This window comes from Adiantum capillus-veneris, chromosome 15 (genome assembly GCF_014529385.1).
Source record: "Adiantum capillus-veneris isolate H3 chromosome 15, ASM1452938v2, whole genome shotgun sequence".
Classification (NCBI taxonomy): Eukaryota; Viridiplantae; Streptophyta; class Polypodiopsida; order Polypodiales; family Pteridaceae; genus Adiantum; species Adiantum capillus-veneris.
In genome coordinates, this window is record NC_140945.1 from 60,427,904 (window position 1) to 60,447,038 (window position 19,135).

The following is a 19,135-nucleotide window of genomic DNA, read 5'->3' on the forward strand; positions in this document are numbered from 1 at the left end:
TTTTACTCTCCAAAATCCATCTTTTTGAAGACAATGCTTTGATGTGTGAATCCCAAAACTTGTCTACATATTTGTGAATAGATTCATAGGGAGAGAGCTTCAAGCTTCACCTTTCAGTGAGTACTTTGTCTTTGGCATCAACAGTGTTTGGCCTTTCCATGTTTGTGGAGCTTCACCGTTTGCTCGTAGGCTAGACCACCATTTCCTGGTGGACTTTTGAAAATGCATAGCTACATGACGTAGCTTAGAGGACTCCCTGAAGCCCTCATCTCCAAATGCCGCATCGAATTGTCGATAAAGGCCAAGACTTTGTCCGTAGCACCAAAGGTGCCATTGTAGGTAAGGAAAGAGATGTTCTTTCCTCCCTCTTTGAACTTTTTGAGCTTGGATAAACTTTTCCAGGCGGCATAGTATTTCCTATGGCCTGTTCTTTTTGGGTGGTTCGAGATCTGCACCATCACTTTCTTCAGAAGAGGAAGAGTATGAGGAGGATGGAGAAGAGGGTCGCCTCTTTCTCGCCTTTTTCTTCCCTTGTTCCTCCTTGTGCACCATCACTTTCTTCAGACGAGGAAGAGGATGAAGAAGATGGAGAAGAAGGTGACCTCTTTCTCGCATTTTTCTTCTCTTGTTTTCTCTCTTCCCTCTTTGAATTATGTGTAGAGAAGTATACGATGGTCTTCTCCGTTTAGGGGGCGTTGGAGAGCATTTTGCCTGTCATCTTCGTGAAGCCATCTCCGCCAAGGTGTCAGGAGACACTTATTTCTCGTTATTTTGGTGGGGGCTCTACCATTGAAACTTGGGTTCTCCTTTGGGAGGGAGATGCCTCATCGAGTAGCAAGTTTTCGAGCCCTCTTTTGGAAGTCTCACCAGGAGCCTTCCTAGGTACTCTCTCTTCTTGGTGGGGAGTTTGGAGAATACCATGGGTGCACAATTGCTGTAGCACTTCACCTTGGAAGGATGGATTGCCTAGGGCTTGTTGAAGCCTAGAAACAAGATAGTTTACAAGCATAGGGGCATCATTAGTTGCTCTTTCATTAGCAAAATCAAAGCTATCAACATTCATTTCAATCTCTTTTCCCTTGTCAGCCATACTAGAAAATTTTAGGTGTAAGTTTTTACTTGTACTTTGGCACTTCAAACCCTAGTTGTTGCTCCTCTTTACCTTCAAAGATAAGCACTCAAGCATCTATACCCGTGGCTCGAATATCACTAATTGCAAGGAATAGAAGAGAGGGTTCAATGGAGCCAAGACAAGGAGCCAAGACAACACCGGTTCCTACCAAGCTTCTAATAGCTCAATAATGGTTAAGCCATAGGCAAGCCCCGTAGGACTCCATTATTAAGACCATAGCTCTTGATGATATCCCCATTAACTGCATAAAGCAGGCGTGCTTCAAGGATGAAAAATCCCTATTCTACTTACTCTTTTGCGATTAATAACACCAACCATTTGTAACAAGCTTGAGGACCTCTCTTCTTGAGCAAGAAAAGAGGAACCAATAGCTCTAATACCAATGTAACATTTAATGCACTAGTAACTTGTGTGTAGTGGAAATTGCTAACATAGTGAGCATTTCATTAAGAACAAGTTCCTAATGAGCATAGATAGAGTACTTAATTTGAGAAAGCAACATAGAAATTTACACCTAGCTAATTTAGCATTGAAAATACTTGAAAAGAGAGAGAAATAGAACAATTGACAACAGTTGAGGACCGGATTTACATGGAGCCGGTCCCCCGTCCATAAAGGAAGATGGAAGCTTCATGCACCAAATTATGCTTGAAAAACACACCTAGTGGCCCTAGCCTCAGTCCCAAGACCTCACACACCTTCAAAAATTGTGAGAGCTAGCAGGGAATGAGGATGATTGAGAGGAAGAAGATGTATCTTATGAGAAAGAAGTATTCTCCTCACGTAATCACTCTAATAGCATATCTTAGCTTAGTAATTAGCATGGTAGAGGAGATGATCATGCCATTGAAGCTCGGCTCTTGGTTGGATTGCATTCCATAGCCAAGAGTTGTTGGTGTAGGCCTCTACTTCTCAATGCTTGGAGAAGGTCTTGCACACATGAGCTCTGTGTGTGTGTGTGTGTGTGTGGCATTGTGTTAGACAAAAATCCAGCCCTCTCTCTCTTCTTGGTCGACCCCTCTTGCTAATTACTCATGTTGGCCTCCCATTGGCTCCTGTAAAGGTCAGCCAATCACAAGTTAGAAGCATAATTGATAGCCTTGTGACATGTGTCCCCCTATCCCCTATTGCGTGAGCTTTAGGTAATTAAAGTAATTTATTAAACTCTCATTGGACCCTTTAGTCATTTGGCCAATAGGAATCAGGCAAGCCATTGGGCTGCTTGATGCTCATTGGACCCCTTGGTTGACTGTCCAATAGTCTTTTGGGGAGCTTAATTTCCATTGGTTCTTCTATCAAGAATTTAAAGATTGATTAGACTAATTTTACTCTAGCCTAATTCTCATTGGTCCACCTCTATGGCCATCCAATAGGATTTGAGGAAAAATTGGGGGCAACAAGCCTAGGAGCTTGCCATGTGTCCGTTCTTCCCTTTGGGGAGAGCTTGGGAGTGTGTGTGTGTGTGTGTGTGTGTTTCTCTCTCATCCCCTACCATTAGGGATCGCCCCCTCCTTCCTAGGGATGTGGGAAGACTTTTTAGTCTTCCCATGACCATCCAATTTTCCCCTAGTTTGGCCATTGAACAATTGAATTAACTTTAGGAACTTTAGCCTATGGAAGTCTTAATGGAGTTGAACCTTAGGTCTTTTAAGCCCCATTGAAGCACATTGCTCTTTTGGGGAATGTCCCCCTTTGGATCCCTATTTCCCTCCTTTGGATCCCTGCAGAGACTGGTTTGGCAGCCTTACCAATATTCTAGCTTTTACTCCCCTGGTACTTCCCCGTATAAAATGATCAGTTTAACATGAGAAAATCATTTGGGAGAATTAGATATTATATATATATATATATATATATATATATATATATATATATATATATATATACACACACACACACACACACACACATATATGTAGAGAGAGAGGAATTAAGAAAAAAATTCCTTTGGCCTATATACTAAAGAGGGCCACAAAGGCAACCCTTGGCAAACTCGTCAGTGTTGATCAAGGGGATCGGCTATTGAGAGTAGCTTTTGTAGTAAAGGTCATGGAAGGGGGCATATACAAAAGGAGGTGCGCAACCACTCAATTGTGCTGGTTGTCTCAAAGATTTCATGCGCATGCATATTAGTAGCGTGGTGAGCTCACAAAATCGATAGGAAAGTTTTGACATCAAGACTCGACTATTGTCACTACTTTAAGCTCGAGTTTTGTTTGCTTCATCCTTGATTGGAGATCTAAACCTTGTGAGAGAGCGAATGCGATAAAAGTTGTTTTGGCTCATATATATGATCCCAAAAGTGTGAGTGCACAAATGCGGTGCTTGTGCGGAGGGGGGGGGGGAGAGAGAGAGAGAGAGAGAGAGAGAGAGAGAGAGAGAGAGAGAGAGAGAGAGTGAGAGAGAGAGAGAGAGAGAGAGAACACAGGATGTGGGCGGAGCATCTGAACACTGTGTGTGAGAGAGAGCCCCTTATTATGCTATCTAGTAAAGAATAAGATGTGTACAAGTAATGGGCAGTCGAACGTCTCTAGTGTGTTTGACTTGGGTAAGAGGTACACCGCCTGTAACCCAACAATCTCCCACTTAAAGGCAAATGTGCAGATAAGTGGTACTACTATAGGACCTAGTAGTATGTATAGTAGGTAAGGGAGGAAACTCATCTCAATCTATGCCCACTAGCTCTCTTGAAGCTAATGCATGTCACCGTGTAGGCTCTAGCGATATGTGAAAGCGTATGTCCCTGCTAGGACCAGCATGCATACCCTGCAGGTATCCTATAATGACCTGCATCACTCCAAGATGCATCAGGCTAGTGTCAGTCATTGCACGACTGATAACCCCAACTGTAAACTCTCCCACTACAACTGCTATGTCGGGTCTCGACACTAAGGGGTCGTACATGAGAGTCTCGAAGGCTGATGAAATCCGTGCAACCTCGACTAACCTGTCCTTGTCAACCACCTCTGTACTTTGTGCAATCCCTGCACCATTCGGACTAGAAACAAATGTATGTAACAAATCAGGGGTGTTCAACACTGCGACCATCCATGCATCATCGTACCATGCTCTACCTGTCGTGGCATCACCATATCAGCCTCTAGCATGAGAATGTTAAAGAACTCCATATCTCTCATCTCCGTGGTAGGAGGCATCTCTGTCCTGAGGGGATCAATCTGATGTGTCTCGCTAGAGCATGGCCACTCTAACTCTACATTTACGAACATGTCATGCACAGCACTCTAGAGCAGATGATCTACAAAAGTACATGGCAAAGTCATCGGAACTACACTCCCTGACTCACTGCTTTGCTCTCTAATTGGCGAAGAATCAAAATCCATCACCACCATCGGTGACTGCTCTAGTCGTGCACTCAAAGAGCTCTCTTGATTTACATGTCTGTTCTCAGACCCTACATGCACAACGAGTGAAGTGTCACACCGCTCATCAGTAAAGTGTACTTGCCTGGACTGCAAACATCTGCTTGGCACGGACTCACAAAGACTATGGCATCTCTGACACTAAGAACGTAGAGAAGAGTCAAACGAGCACCACGATGGCCTCACGCTATCACAAGTAAATATCTCCTTGTTAAGTAAGACTCGTCACTCAACTGAACATAAAACCCTAAGCTGCGAGATTGAGATCAAATTCCTACGAGCATCAGACACATATTGAAGATCATGGAGCACAATCATACTCACATAGGTGAAACGCAAATGAATCACCCACACCATGAGCACCATTCTGTCTCAGAGCATAAAACTTACTAAACCACTCCTTATGAGGAGTAACAGGGTGTAAAGCACTGCTGTCCAGCTGCCAATCGTGAGACAAAGTCCACGCATGCCTAGGTGAACCTGTAGAAGTAGGAGTGTTTACCACACTCGTACTCTCAACAAAATTTAATGGAATCCTCCGCTGTCTCCAATGCCTGAAACAACGCCTCCTCATGTGCCATGGTCTGCCACAATGCCATCAAACCACATGTCTGCGCCTTTGAGGTCTGCCTGATACACCAACTATGTATCCAATGACAAACTACCATCACAGGATGCCATAATTGACTGCAAAATGAGTCTATAGATTATCCCACACAAAGTATAAATGCATTGTCCACAATAGCATAACCGCTCACACAATGCAAAAGAAAACTAGCTAATCAAACACATGCCACCAAACCTCTGGAAAACATCGCATAAAGTGCATAACCCTCTGCCAAAATCAAGAACCAATCATGCATAATGTGTGACAATACACACAAGCAAAACGACCATCTGCACATGCACAAGCCAAATCTTGGCTAAAACAGCTCTCTAGTACTTGTCACAAAATGCATAAAACTCGATAAAAATCCGGTAGAGTCTCCTCTATAATTGGAGTAAAATCTCAACCATAAAACCACATCTAAGATGCCAAAGTGGGAGAAGCTCTCAACCACTACAAACTGACCAAAATATGTCGATAAAAGTTATGGAAAAGTGAGAGTAAACCTCGACCACTATAGTCTATGAAATAGGACTCTAAACCATAAAACATAACACTACTCAATGCCAATGAGTAGGAATGTCAAAATGGCTCCACAATTTCACATACAATGGCAATCCGCACTCATACATCCACGGAGTGGCCGTGCATGGATAAGCGCCAAAAGAGTTGTAATCCAAAAACCTAACCAATGCGGAAAACAATGCTCTCAAGAGAGCTCACCGGCACTCAAAAGTACTTGCCTAAAATGCATGTATAATGGGCATCAACCATGCACCATAACCATATGCAAATCCATTCTTAAAGTTCATAAACCGAAGCACAAAATCACTGCCAAAGTATCTTGTAAAAACCTGTGAAAGAAGCTCCACCCGTGTACTCAAAAAATCGCATCTCTCATGCCTGAGGAGTACATAATGTAAAAATTGCATATAGCACGTGCAAACAAGAGGTATTTAAATAATCCCTTGTATATTTTCAAGTATTATATGTACCCCTTATGTATGCATTTTTGTAAAAAAACTAGCCCTTATGTACGAAAATTTTCAATTTCTCAATAAAAAACCATTTATGTAAGTACATTTTTATGTAAATGTATCTAATTATAAATCCCTTATTTTGTTCGCACGTGCTATCTTACATATTTCCTAGTGGACGCCCTGGGCTCTCAGGAGACCGCTTCGATGGTGTGTAAACGCCTTCGTGCTTCGTTGCCCAAATCTACCAAAAAATCCTCAAACCACAAGCTTTGCAAAAGCTGAAATTGCATCTTCAGCTCAGAATTTATGCACTCAACTTTGAGCACTTGCCATGCTTCCAAAAAGTGCATCAAACTCGCACACTATGTGAAAGCAAAAAACCTGAAATTTCTGTGTAGAGTTAGTGTAAGCTGAATATCAGAAAAACAATGAGGAATTTGCAGAAAGTTTTTTATGCAATGTTGTAAACCACGTCAAAACAAAGGGGAACCATGGGAAGAATATTCAGATCTGCATTCTACAAGCAAAAAAATGAATTTGAAAACACTCCTGTTGCGCACACAGTTAGTAGGGTAGCACCTTCACTTACACACAATCTTTCGCACTCTTTTATGAGCTTCCATAAGAGTATACATCACTCTCAGCTGAGCTCACAAGCCCATTGAATTCTCACAAAGCTTTCAAGCTTTCTTGATCTCTCCACCGTCAAAAGGGTGCAAGCTATCGCCTCAAAGCTCTCGATACCACCATGCCCCTTGCCATTGCCAAGCCATAGCTCTGATACCAATTGTGAGTGCGCTAATGCGGTGCATGTGCAGAGAGTGAGAAGGGGAGAGAGAGAGAGAACACAGGATCTGGGTGGAGCAGCTCAACACTGTGTGTGTGTGTGTGTGTGTGAGAGAGAGAGAGAGAGAGAGAGAGAGAGAGAGAGAGAGCCCCTTAATCTTCTATCTAGTAAAGAATTTGGTGCGTACAAGTAATGGGCGGTCGAACGTCTCTGGTGTGTCTGCCGACCTGGGTAAGAGGTACACTGCCATTACCCCAAGGTTGCTTTTAGTGAGTTTTAGTTGGCAATTCAAAGCGAGAAGGGAAGCCATGACCGCCAATAAACAAATGCAAGGGACAACATAGGTAATCGCTATATTCACCAAAAAATAGAGGTCAATTATCAAATCTAGAGAGAGAGAGAGAGAGAGAGAGAGAGAGAGAGAGAGAGAGAGAGAGAGAGAGAGAGAGAGAGAGAGAGAGAGAGAGAGAGAGAGAGAGAGAGAGAGTTGACGAGCTACTGCCTACTGCAATGCATAACACTTTACCTTTTGTAGTTTGCGCCATGTAATCCATGCAAAAGCGGCTATCATATAGTGGACATGATTTTTTTTTCTTCTTTATACATACATCAAACTTGGTCATTTTTGTAATATTTTCAAAAATTGTGTGTGTATTGCAAGCTCCACCCTTTCTAATCATTACCTACACTACTTGAATAAAACAGATTCCCTTTCCTACCGATGTAATGTTCCTGTTAGCTCAAATGCTCAATGCACTTTCACTTAATGCAACATAGAGTGATGTAGCTACTCCATGTGTTCACAAAGAAGACAATCTGTATGCTAGAGTGGACCACCAAGCATGCTTCCTACCCTACACCGGTTATTATACGCAACCTAAAACATCATTGGTGCTTCAAAGAGCACAGCACAAGGATTACGTATTCAAATTAGCAAATGCTTGATTAGCTACTTCAAAACGCATTGCACATTAGAGAAATCTGCAAATCAACTGGTTCTATTCAAGATCTCAACCATCATGCATAAAGGAGCATGTGGGAGGAAGAGAATACAAATAGGGAGAAGCATTTTAGAGGATAGAGAAGCTATGGAACTCCTTGGTGTTTACAAAGCTCCAAACTTATGATATGACTAGCTCTCCCGCATTGGAACCCTCAAACTAACTCAAAAAGAGCTATTTAACATAATGAGGTTATAAACCTAGGGTCCACATGTGACGAGCCAAAAGTGGTTAAGAATAGTTGCGCACCTAATTTAGAGCGAATGAGAGCATTATTAAAATACATTGAATATTCTCCAAGCTTCTTGACCCTCTCATGAGGCTACTTACTCCAAAAAATTAAGGTTACATATTCGAAATTATAGAGGATGTCAATAAATAAGGGTAGAATAGGTACAACCACACAGTGGCTTGTAGGCATAATTATCGAAACAATTGTGAATCTTCTTGGACCTTTTTAGTCTGACTAAGTCCATCTTCTCTTCTTTTACTTCACACTTCTCTTTTTGGCCCTTGTGGTTGTTCTGCAGTTTTGGTATACACTTCTCGCTCATGGCGCTTGCGAGCACACAAGAGTAGAATGGAAAAACTCCCTACAGTTTATGGAGCTGGGTGAGGACTATGCTACCTCACCACCATACATACGTTTAGGGTTTTCTTCTTTTGGGAGGCCACAAGCATATGAGCACATATTGATTTTTTTTATAATCTTTTGAAAACCATGTTGAAAATTTCAATCTTTCGAGGCTTGGACGTTTGATAATCTCTATGAGATCAACACTCAACAAACTTTATACAAGCGTTTGGGATCAACCTTTGACACAAAAATTGAAGTCTATCAAATACCTTTGATTGCAACGTATCACATAACTTAGAATATTTCTCAATTGAATTGAGTAATCTGAGAGAGTGAAGAAGCTAAAGTAAAGACATGCGGGCTACGCACAACAGTTTGTACACGCCTGCTATTCTCCTCGACAACAAGAGAAGCTTCACAAGCGACTTTAGTCGCCTGCCCTCCCTTTCATGCCTTCCTCTACCTGCCGTCAGATGCCTGTCCAGCTCCAGAGATGCCTCGCACGCGAGCCCCTTCCAAATTCTGGGCCTTCCTCATGACTGCACTCTCGACGAAATCAAGACTGCCTTTAGACTGAAGGTAAAACCTTGTCCTGCTTTGATCCCTTTCTCAAAAACTTCAGCAGCAAAGTGGGCATCACTTGTTTCAAAGTGACAGCCTATTCTAGAGCTCATTAGCAAAGCTTTGCCCAGCTGCTATATGCATAGGCTATTTGAAATTGTAGCCAGGTTATTTTGCGAAATTTAGTTGGGTTCAGGAACGAATCGAGATTGTGTTTCACTTTCTAGCTCCGGTAATTTTCTCTGTAGCATTCCAATCCACAAACATGAATGTTGTATGGCTGGTTAGAGGATACAAGGAAGTAATGCTATGGACATTCAAAATCAAAACTCTCTGCTCCTTACTGTCTGGACACGTATTGAAATTAGTTGAAGGCATGTAAGCTACCTCTTGAAAACATCACGTGCAACATGATAATGACAATGTCTTTAATGTCTACACAGAGTTTGTTGGCTTCAAAATTTACATCTTTTCTATTGGGTGAGGAAGGAAGTGAGGAAAGCTGTAGGCGTACACACACACACACACACACACACACACACACACACACACACACACACACACACACTTTTTTTGGGTAAATCTTGTTGATTTAAATTACAAGTGGGAAACCTCAAGGCAAGGAAACCCCACCAAGCAGAAAAGATACAAAAAGTGGAGCAGCCTAAAGCTCCAAGGGCTAGAACAGTCAAAATAAATCCTGTAGGCATCAAGAGAAATGTCGCCCGCATCATAAGCAAAATGCAACGCCTGACACAATGAAAATTTGAAGTAGGGAAACAGGTCAACAACAACGCCTTGAAACATCAAGGAGTTGCGATGGTGCCAAATGGTCCACAAAACCCAAAATCTGACCCAGCCAAAGAAAACTGTGAATTGTGACTATAGAGACTGAAGGTCCCCAAACAACTAAAACCGTCTCTGAAAAGTGTAGTAGGGAAAACGTAACTGAGGAGCAGCAGACACCTGTTGAATGAAGGATCAGGAGCAGCGACAACCCCACAATAAGTGCAGCACAGTCTAAGCATCATGACATCTGAGACAATGAGAAGGCGCAATATGCCGAGTATGTAACAAGCTACCAACAGGTAAAACTCCCACCAAGCAGCGCCATAAGAAAATACGTTACCTTCAAAGGTAGATGATTGTGCTAGATACCAGCCAAGGTTCACTTCCACCACAAGGCTGATTTGGAGAGAGACCACAATTGATTACCATGCCGCACAATCCATACATCAGATTGTAACAGAGCATAAACATTGGCAGTAGAAATGCAGTCCAACCTCAAGTCAGCAAGCTTCTAATCAAAAAAAGGTGAGCCCACATTCAAACGAGGAATAGAGGAAAAGTCAGCAATCCTCTAAATCTCCCGCTAGAGAGAAGAGTAATGGTGCCCCAAGCGAAAGCGGGATGCTGCATCCGGAAATGAAAGAACATGTCCACTATCATCCACCACGTGGTTCACCTGGCAAATTCCTTTTTGCGAAAGAAAATAGGCATGGCGAGGAGGCCGTTGAACCAAAGTCGAAGAGAAAGCCTTGCTCCGGTGCAACTCTCCAATTGAAGGGAATTGCCAAGAAGGTATGCTGACCATGCCATAACACATGCGAGGTGACAACCTTCGAGTCCACAATGAGAGAAGAAGTAAAGGGGCATCCTGGAATGTGTCCTAATATGTCGGCTGCCAATGACCAAATGATGGCGTAACAATATGCTCACGCATATGTGACACCATAAGTGTCGAGGGCTGCTGCTGTTGCACCAAGATTGGTAACAAGATAGCTTTCCGAGCTAGAACATGAGTGTGCAAGTCCAAAATATTCAACCCGCCAAGGCGCTTGGGAGAACACAACTTATCCAAGGACAAACATCGGAGACCTTTTTTGCGAAATGAGGTACACCAGAAGTGCTCCAAAAAAGTAGACATGAGGGACTGCAAGCGCAACCGAGACCAGGGTAACAGGGGTAAGAAAAACTGTACATAAGCCATGAGAATGCACTGGACAATTCTAAGACGTACATGTAATGGCCCAGTGGACAATTTCCAATAATGCAACTTCGAATGCAGATGCTCAAGTACCCAATCCAATTTATGCGCAACCGATACATTCCAAGCCAACGGATAACCCAGAGGGCGAACTATGACATGCGCAGGAACAATCTCCCTCGACCATAATAGCTTATGCCAATCATACTCATTCAAAGGCAATAACTTGGATTTGCGAAATTGACTTTGAGGCTCGCCGCCAATCCAAACAAGTGAAGAGTATGCATAATCAATTCTACATCATCAAAATGAATGCGAGGCATAAACAAAGAGTCATCCGCATAGGCCTGACCAACAAAATGCTTCCCAGATAGAAGTGCGAGACCATGCAATCGATCAGAAGAAGTCTAGAAATCCAGATACACAAGCAGGGGGTGGGTAGCGATTGCATAGAGCAAAGCACTGAGAGGACAACCTTGTCTTACTGATCATCCGAGAGGCCAAGGGCTTATGAGAGAACCATCCAACAAGCTCGTGGAAGGACTATGTGTATACCGGAAAAAAACCATGCAAGAAAGCTTGGGCCCAAAGCCCAATTGTTTCATAACATTTGCAATGTAGTCCCAAAGAATAGTATCAAAAGCCTTTTCAATGCCAACCTGCATGTCACGTGACACATCCCAACCCTATGTGTCCGTGGACAAGCTATACCACAGCAGGGTTCCTGTCAGTCAAGTCAGTTTAGATTAGCAGTGATCTGGCACTTTTGTGAGTCTATTCGTAGACCGTGCATGCCCAGTCACTTAGCATAGATGCATATCCTCCGGTTGCACACAGCATGATCATCGGAATTCCCATCAGAATCCATTAGCATCAGTTAGGGGAATTTTCTAGTGCATTTAGCCTATTTTCCTATTTTGGGTTATTTTCACTTATTATTTTTAAGTGACTTACCAACAAAAGTAGGTAGGGCAATTTTGCTAAGTTAATATATAAGCAAACCCAAGTTAGCACTCTCTGGCAGAAGAGGGAGCAGGAGCTTTCCGCTCAACAGGCAACTTCTCAGCAGTACCCCCTCAGACCACCCCTAGCGTTTTTGCATCTTCTCCCCTTCCTGGCGTTTTTGCATCAACACAGCAACCCTGGCATTTTCCCCCTTGCATCATCGCCAAGACCATCAGCATTGTAGCGTTTTGCTCACCAAACATCAACCCTAAAGGACCAGCGTTTTGGATTGCAACAACCAGCAAACTCCAGCGTTTTTCATCAGCTTTTGCTAGCGTTTTTGCAGCAGGTCAGCGTTTTTTCTTTCAGCCTTCATCTACAGCAGATACACACCGTTTCAGCCCTATGACACAGTAGCAGAACTCCCCCAAGTCGGTTGCAGATGTCCCCCCATTTTCAGCCATAGGAATGGGGTCGTGCGGTACTTGAACTTCATGAATGTCTGCAAAGCCTTCTTCTTTGGGCCGCGCCGAAAGCGACACAAAGTCTTTTGAGTTTCCTTTCTTGCTTCAATTGCGTCTAGAGTCCTGCTTCTTTCGTCTTCAAGAATCTCCATGGCTGAAAATTCCTGAAACCATCTCCAACACAAAACCATGAACATACCCATTCCATGTAAAGTGAAGGAAAAAATTCGTGTCTTCTCTAAAGAGTGTGTATGCAATGTAGATGAACATAGAGACGGAGTGACAACCCGTTCATCAAACACATGCAAACAATGCGATCTAATCTTTTCTGTTTGATCGAAATCAATCATCTGTGGCAAATCACAATGGAAATGCCCATGCTTGGTGCTCATACTATCATGTGCTCTTTCGGAAACTGTGTCATACCAAGGAAGAGACATGGAATGTGACTTCCTGGCATACAAACTTTTCAGCTTTTCATGAACAATCCGCATACATTCGTGCTCATCCATGAGAGAAACGTGCTCAACATACAATATGTCATGCCTAGTAAAAGGGATCACTTAACGATGCTGACTAAAATACAGGAAACCTTCACGAATGAAACACTCGAACAATGCGTGCGTATCAATCATGCGAACACATAATACTTCCTGTGATGGTTCTTTGGACCAAGGCTTGAGAGCCAAGATCGGTTCTTTGGGATCTATCGAATCTTCTTGTGGGGGATCTGTGGACCTTGACTCGAAAGCCAAGATCGATTCTTCCTGAATGATCGAATCGTCCTGTGGGGGTTCTTTAGACCTCGACTCGAAAGGCAAGATCGGATCTTCGTGATTGATCGAATCTACAACGAGGTTAGTTTCGCTAGGAAAAGCATCCACTAACACATCATCCTTGTGAACAATCACATCATCTTCATGCAACTCATCATGCTTGTGAGCAATCACATCTTGATCATGCAAATCATCATGCTTGTGAGCAATCACATCTTGATCATGCAAATCATCATGCTTGTCATTGTCATTCAAATCATCATGCAAGTCATTGTCAATCAAATCATCATCATGCTTCACACAATCATGCAAATCCTGTGTATCATGCTTTGGAGAAGAAGAGAGAGAGAGTCTCCTTTTCCCGATTCTGTTGCATCTGTGCCTGAGCTTGAGAAAAGAGTCGCAAGCGCTCTTCCCTTCTTCCTTTGATCTCGCGATCAAATTCTGCTTGTCTTGCCTTGTTCGCTGCTTGTCTTTCTGCTTCGGCTTCTGCGTGTCTGTGTTCCATTTCTTTGAATTCACGATCAAATTTGGCTTGTCATTCTTTGATGTCTTGCTTTGCGTTGTAAAGTCTGTTCCATAAACAACAGCTTCAACTCCTCCATTGGAGTTAGTGCAATGGTTGTCGTAGATGGGGAAGGGTCGGAAAAACCTCTTGGTGAGTAAAATTCTTCTTCGCCTCTCTCATGCTCATCACCTCCAAGCGAAGTATCCATTCCACTTCGAGTGATGACCATTCTGCAATTGTGGGTTCTTGTGGGATCTTGGGGGTCTTGGGTTCTTAAGTTCACGAGGAACTTGGGTTCTTGAGGGTCTTGAGGTTCTTGAGGTTTTCTTTCGCTTGCAAATCGCGTTGGAGAAGGATCTTCTCTTCACCCGAGTTCTACCATTTTCTGCGGGTGCACCCTTGGCGGCCTTGCGCTCACACCAAGGTTGCTTTTTCCCACCTCACGTCGATTGGCCGGCCGCTAAGTGCACGGTCCGCTCTCAATGAGTGAAAAGAGACACAAGGGGAGGCTGGGCAAGCCCTTCTTCCTTGGGATTCTTGTCACTCTTCAACAAAACACGATTAGGAATCGCCACGTCCAAGTAAACTTGGGTTCGTGCGATCGCAACAAGCAAAAAAAATTCTTGTGGTTCTTTCCTTGAGTAATGCAGAACACTTCCAAAGCTCTGATACCAATGTTAGGTGCAGCGGAATGAATGTTGTTTTTTCTCAAGATTAGTGATCTTTATTGCTCAAGGTTCCTTTTAGTTCTTTAGGGAAAGAGAGAGCTTTCCGTCTTGTAGAGTGCTGTGGTCACGAACAAAGTGAGTGGATTGTGCGTGCAAATGAATGAGACTGAGAGAAGGAGAGAGAAGAGATACGACACCCGAGACGTTGTAAAACCCTCCTCCGAAGGCCCCACTCTCGTCGGCGAGAGTGGTCTACTTTGATTGCACAAAGGTGTACAATGCGAATGCAATGGACTGATGCAATGGGACTATGCCGGGACGTCGGGGCTGATCTGATGCAAAAACGCTAGGTCTTCTGTGGAGAAAACGCCAGAGTAGTCGCGGGGGTTGGTCTTGCTGAGAAGTTGCCTGTTGAGCAAGGTGCTCCTGCTGCCTCTTCTGCCAGAAAGTGCTAACTTGGGTTTGCTTATATATTAACTTAGCAAAATTGCCCTACCTACTTTTGTTGGAAAGTCACTTAAAAATAATAAGTGAAAATACCAATAAATAGGAAAATAGGCTAAATGCACTCGAAAATTCCCCTAACTGATTCTAATGGATTCTGATGGGAATTCCGATGATCATGCTGTGTGCAACCGGAGGATATGCATCTATGCTAAGTGACTGGGCATGCACGGTCTACGAATAGACTCACAAAGTGCTAGATCAGTGCTAATCTAGACTTGACTGGACTGACTGAACCCTGCTATGGTGTAGCTTGTCCACGGACACATAGGGTTGGGATGTGTCACGTGACATAAAAACACAGCCAAAACAGTCATTTTCAGCCACCGAAACAGTCCCGAAATTCAACGATTAGAAGATCTCAGATTTCAGCCATCAAGTCGTCGTCGTCATCACCGTCGTCGTCATCGGCATAGTCCCATTGCGTCAGTCCATTGCATACGCATTGTACACCTTTGTGCAATCAAAGAATAGACCACTCTCGCCGACGAGAGTGGGGCCTTCGGAGGAGGGTTTTACAACCTCTCGGGTGTCGTATTTCTTCTCTCTCCTTCTCTCAGTCTCATTCACTTGCACGCACGATATCCATTCACTTTGTTCCTGATCATAGCACTCTCCATAAGACGGAAAGCTCTCTCTTTCCCGAAGAACTAAAAGGAACCTTGAGCAATAAAGATCACTAATCTTGAGAAAATACAACATTCATTTCACTGCACCTTACATTGGTATCAGAGCTTTGGAAGTGTTCTGCATTACTCAAGGAAAGAACCACAAGAATTTTTTTTTGCTTGTTGCGATCGCACGAACCCAAGTTTCCTTGGGCGTGGCGATTCCTAATCGTGTTTTGTTGAAGAGTGATAGGAATCCCAAGAAAGAAGGGCTTGTAAGTTGTCCAGCCTCCCCTTGTGTCTCTTTTCACTCATCGAGAGCGGACCGTGCACTTAGCGGCCGTCCAATCGACGTGAGGTGGGAAAAAGCAACCTTGGTGTGAGCGCAAGGCCGCCAAGGGGTGCGCCCGCAGAAAAGGGTAGAACTCGGGTGAAGAGAAGATCCTTCTCAACGCGATTTACAAGTGAAAGAAAACCTCAAGAACCCCAAGAACCCAAGACCCTCAAGACTCAAGAACCTCAAGAACCCAAGATTCTCACGAATCAAGGACCTCAAGAACCTCAAGACCCTCAAGAACCCAAGTTCCTCGCGAGCTTAAGACCCCAAGATCATAGTGCATGGTCGTCACCCGAAGCGGAATGGATACTTCGCATACAGGTGATAAGCATGAGAGAGGCGACGAAGACTCGTCCCCACCCGGAGATGATTTCTTCGACCCTCCCCCTTCGCCGTCTACGTCACGAGTTGTCCTCACTCCTATGGAGAGGATGGTCAAGTTGATGTTGGACATGATGGCACAACAACAAGAAACGAATCGAGTTGCATTGGCACAACTCGCAAGCAAAGCAGAAGCACAAGAAGCCAAGGACCGCGAGCGTGATGAAAGAAACGCCACACTTGCCGCAAAACAAGAAGAAAATCGCCTTGCTCAGGAACGGGAGCGCATTGCTCTTGCCGCAAAACAAGAAGAAAATCGACTTGCTTTCGAACGCGATCACGATGAACGAGAGGCTCAAAGGGAGATTCGTCATCAAGAATTTATTTCCCACATTCTAGCCTCGAAGACCGAATCACCCAAAGATCGTGGGAGTTCGTCAAGTGGCGCAAGCCACGACGCGGATTCCAACCATCCAATCACAAAAAAGTTGACTTTCAGTAAGTATGACGGTAAGATGGATGCTAGAGTTATTCATTCTTGGTTGCATCAATTTAATGCTTATTTTGTGACAACTAAGAAGATAGGAAATAGCAAAGTTTTGACGGCAGCTATGTACCTTGCCGGTGATGCCATCAATTGGTACCACGCATGGCAAGAGGCACAGCTAGCCGCGCACCTAGAGGCAGCCGACGATTTCACGTCCCTCTTTTAGTTGGGCTGATTTCCAAGACAAGCTCAAGACGCGGTTTATGCCACCTCAGGAGTCAGTACCTCGCATGGTTGAAGGACGATTGGCGCGCTCTCAAGCAAAATGGTATGCCAGTCATGTCTTTGTCTAATCGTGTTTTGCAGCTAAGTACCCAACTACGCATGTCGGATGATGAGCGCAAAGAGGCTTTTTTCTTTGGATTGGACGAGTATATCAAGTACGATGTCGAGGTATTCGATCCAATCGATCTGAACAAGGCGGTAGCGATTGCTCTCGCACAGGAGATGAAGCACAACAAGGGAAAGCCTAAGGAGAACAAGACTTCCATAAGTACCTCGCAGACTTCTCAGAACCCTCAGAACGGTAAGAATGGTAAGAATGATAACTCTTCTAACCAATCTACCAACAGTCTCTCATCAAAGAATTCTTCCAATGAATTTAAGGGTAAGGCTAACACAACTGCTAAACCTAAGCTTACTCCAGATGAAAAGGTAGCACAAGGAATTGTAGGAGGTTACATCACTTCGGAAGAACAAAGCACTTATTCTAAAGAAGGTCGTTGTTTTCATTGTCACATTAAGGGTCACATAAGAAGAACATATCCTAAGCTGGAATCGAATGAATCTAAAGAACCCACAGCACCCACTACATCTGTCAATGCAATGAATGATAACACGATTGTGGCCACAGTTTCTCAGGACCCTCCCATTGATGATTCTCTCATTAAATGTTATGGTGGTATGTCGGGGCACCGTTTTGTCATATTGTTTGACCTGGTAGTATGCGTGATGTGATCAGTTCCTCTCTTGTTGAGAGAGCCCGTCTCGAAGTTAGTCCGAGATCTCCTATCGAGGTCTCTAGCTTTCGTCCTGGTATGGACGCTCTCATCACCGAGGATTGCCTTGATGTGTTATTCGCAATTAAACAGACTGCCTTCACTAGAAGATTTGTTGTTTCTCCTCTCTCAGGATGTGATATGATTTTGGGCATTCGATGGTTTCGTGATAGTGACGCTCTCATGGATTTTTTGACTAACACTAACTCTCAATGCCAAAAGTGATTCTTCTATTGTCATTCATGGAGAGGACATTGCTCCTTCTCCATCTCTCATTGCTAATATGCAGGACAAGGTTGAAAGGATTCGAGATAAGGAGACTCTCTCAGTCTCTTTTTCTCCACAACATGACACATAGGATTTGCATGATTATGAGAAGCATGAGGATTTGAATGATAATGATTTGGATGAAAAAGACAAGCATGATGAATTGCATGAAGATGATGTGATTGTTCACAAGGATGATGTGTTAGTGGATGCTTTTTCTAGCGAAACTAACCTCGTTGCAGATTCGATCAATCACGAAGGATCGATCTTGGCTCTCGAGCCTAGGTCCCAAGAACCCCTTCAGGAAGAACCGATCTTGGCTCTCGAGCCTTGGTCCAAAGAACCCTCACAGGAAGTATTATGTGTTCGCATGATTGATACGCACGTATTGTTCGAATGTTTCATTCGTGAAGGTTTCCTGTATTTTAGTTAGCATCGTTATGTGATTCCTTTTCCTAGGCATGACATATTGTATGTTGAGCACGTTTCTCTCATGGATGGGCACAAATGTATGCGGATTGTTCATGAAAAGTTTGTATGTCAAGAAGTCACATTCCATGTTTCTTCCGTGGCATGACACAGTTTCCGAAAGAGCACATGATAGTATGAGCACCAAGCATGGGCATTTTCATTGTGATTTGCCACAGTTGATTGATTTCAATCAAACAGAAAAGATTCGAGCGCATTGTTTGCATGTGTTTGATGAACGGGTTGTCACTCCGTCTCTATGTTCATCTACATTGCATGCACAGTCTTTAGAGAAGCCAAGATTTTTTTCCTTCACTTTACATGGAATGGGTATGTTCATGGTTTTGTGTTGGAGATGGTTTCAGGAATTTTCAGCCATGGAGATTCTTGAAGACGAAAGACGCAATACTCTAGACGAAGTTGAAGCGAGAAAGGAGATTCAGAAGACTTTGTGTCGCTTTCGGCGTGGCCCAAAGAAGCAAGCGTTGCAGACCTTTATGAAGTTCAAGTGCTCGATCCACACAGCAGAGTGGACCGGTGAAGAGTCCCTTCCAGGATTCCGGATGCTGTTGGCGATCTCCCTCGATGCCATACAGTTCGGTACCAGTACCTCACTTTGAAAAGGAGGGGATGTCACGTGACACATCCCAACCCTATGTGTCTGTGGACAAGCTATACCACAACAGGGTTCCCGAAGTCAGTTTAGATTAGC

General features: G+C 43.7%; 1 protein-coding gene across 1 annotated transcript in view; it reads left to right on the top strand.

The window, feature by feature from the left end:
* Positions 1 to 8,788: 8,788 nt before the first annotated feature.
* The window catches only part of LOC147440753 (Chaperone DnaJ-domain superfamily protein), a 111,774-nt gene continuing 101,427 nt past the window's right edge, over positions 8,789 to 19,135 (top strand). Inside the window, exon 1 of the mRNA XM_086482586.1 lies at positions 8,789 to 9,043. Coding sequence (XP_086338712.1) covers positions 8,819 to 9,043 — 225 coding nt within the window. The 5' untranslated portion in view covers positions 8,789 to 8,818. The remainder of the gene's footprint in view (positions 9,044 to 19,135) is intronic.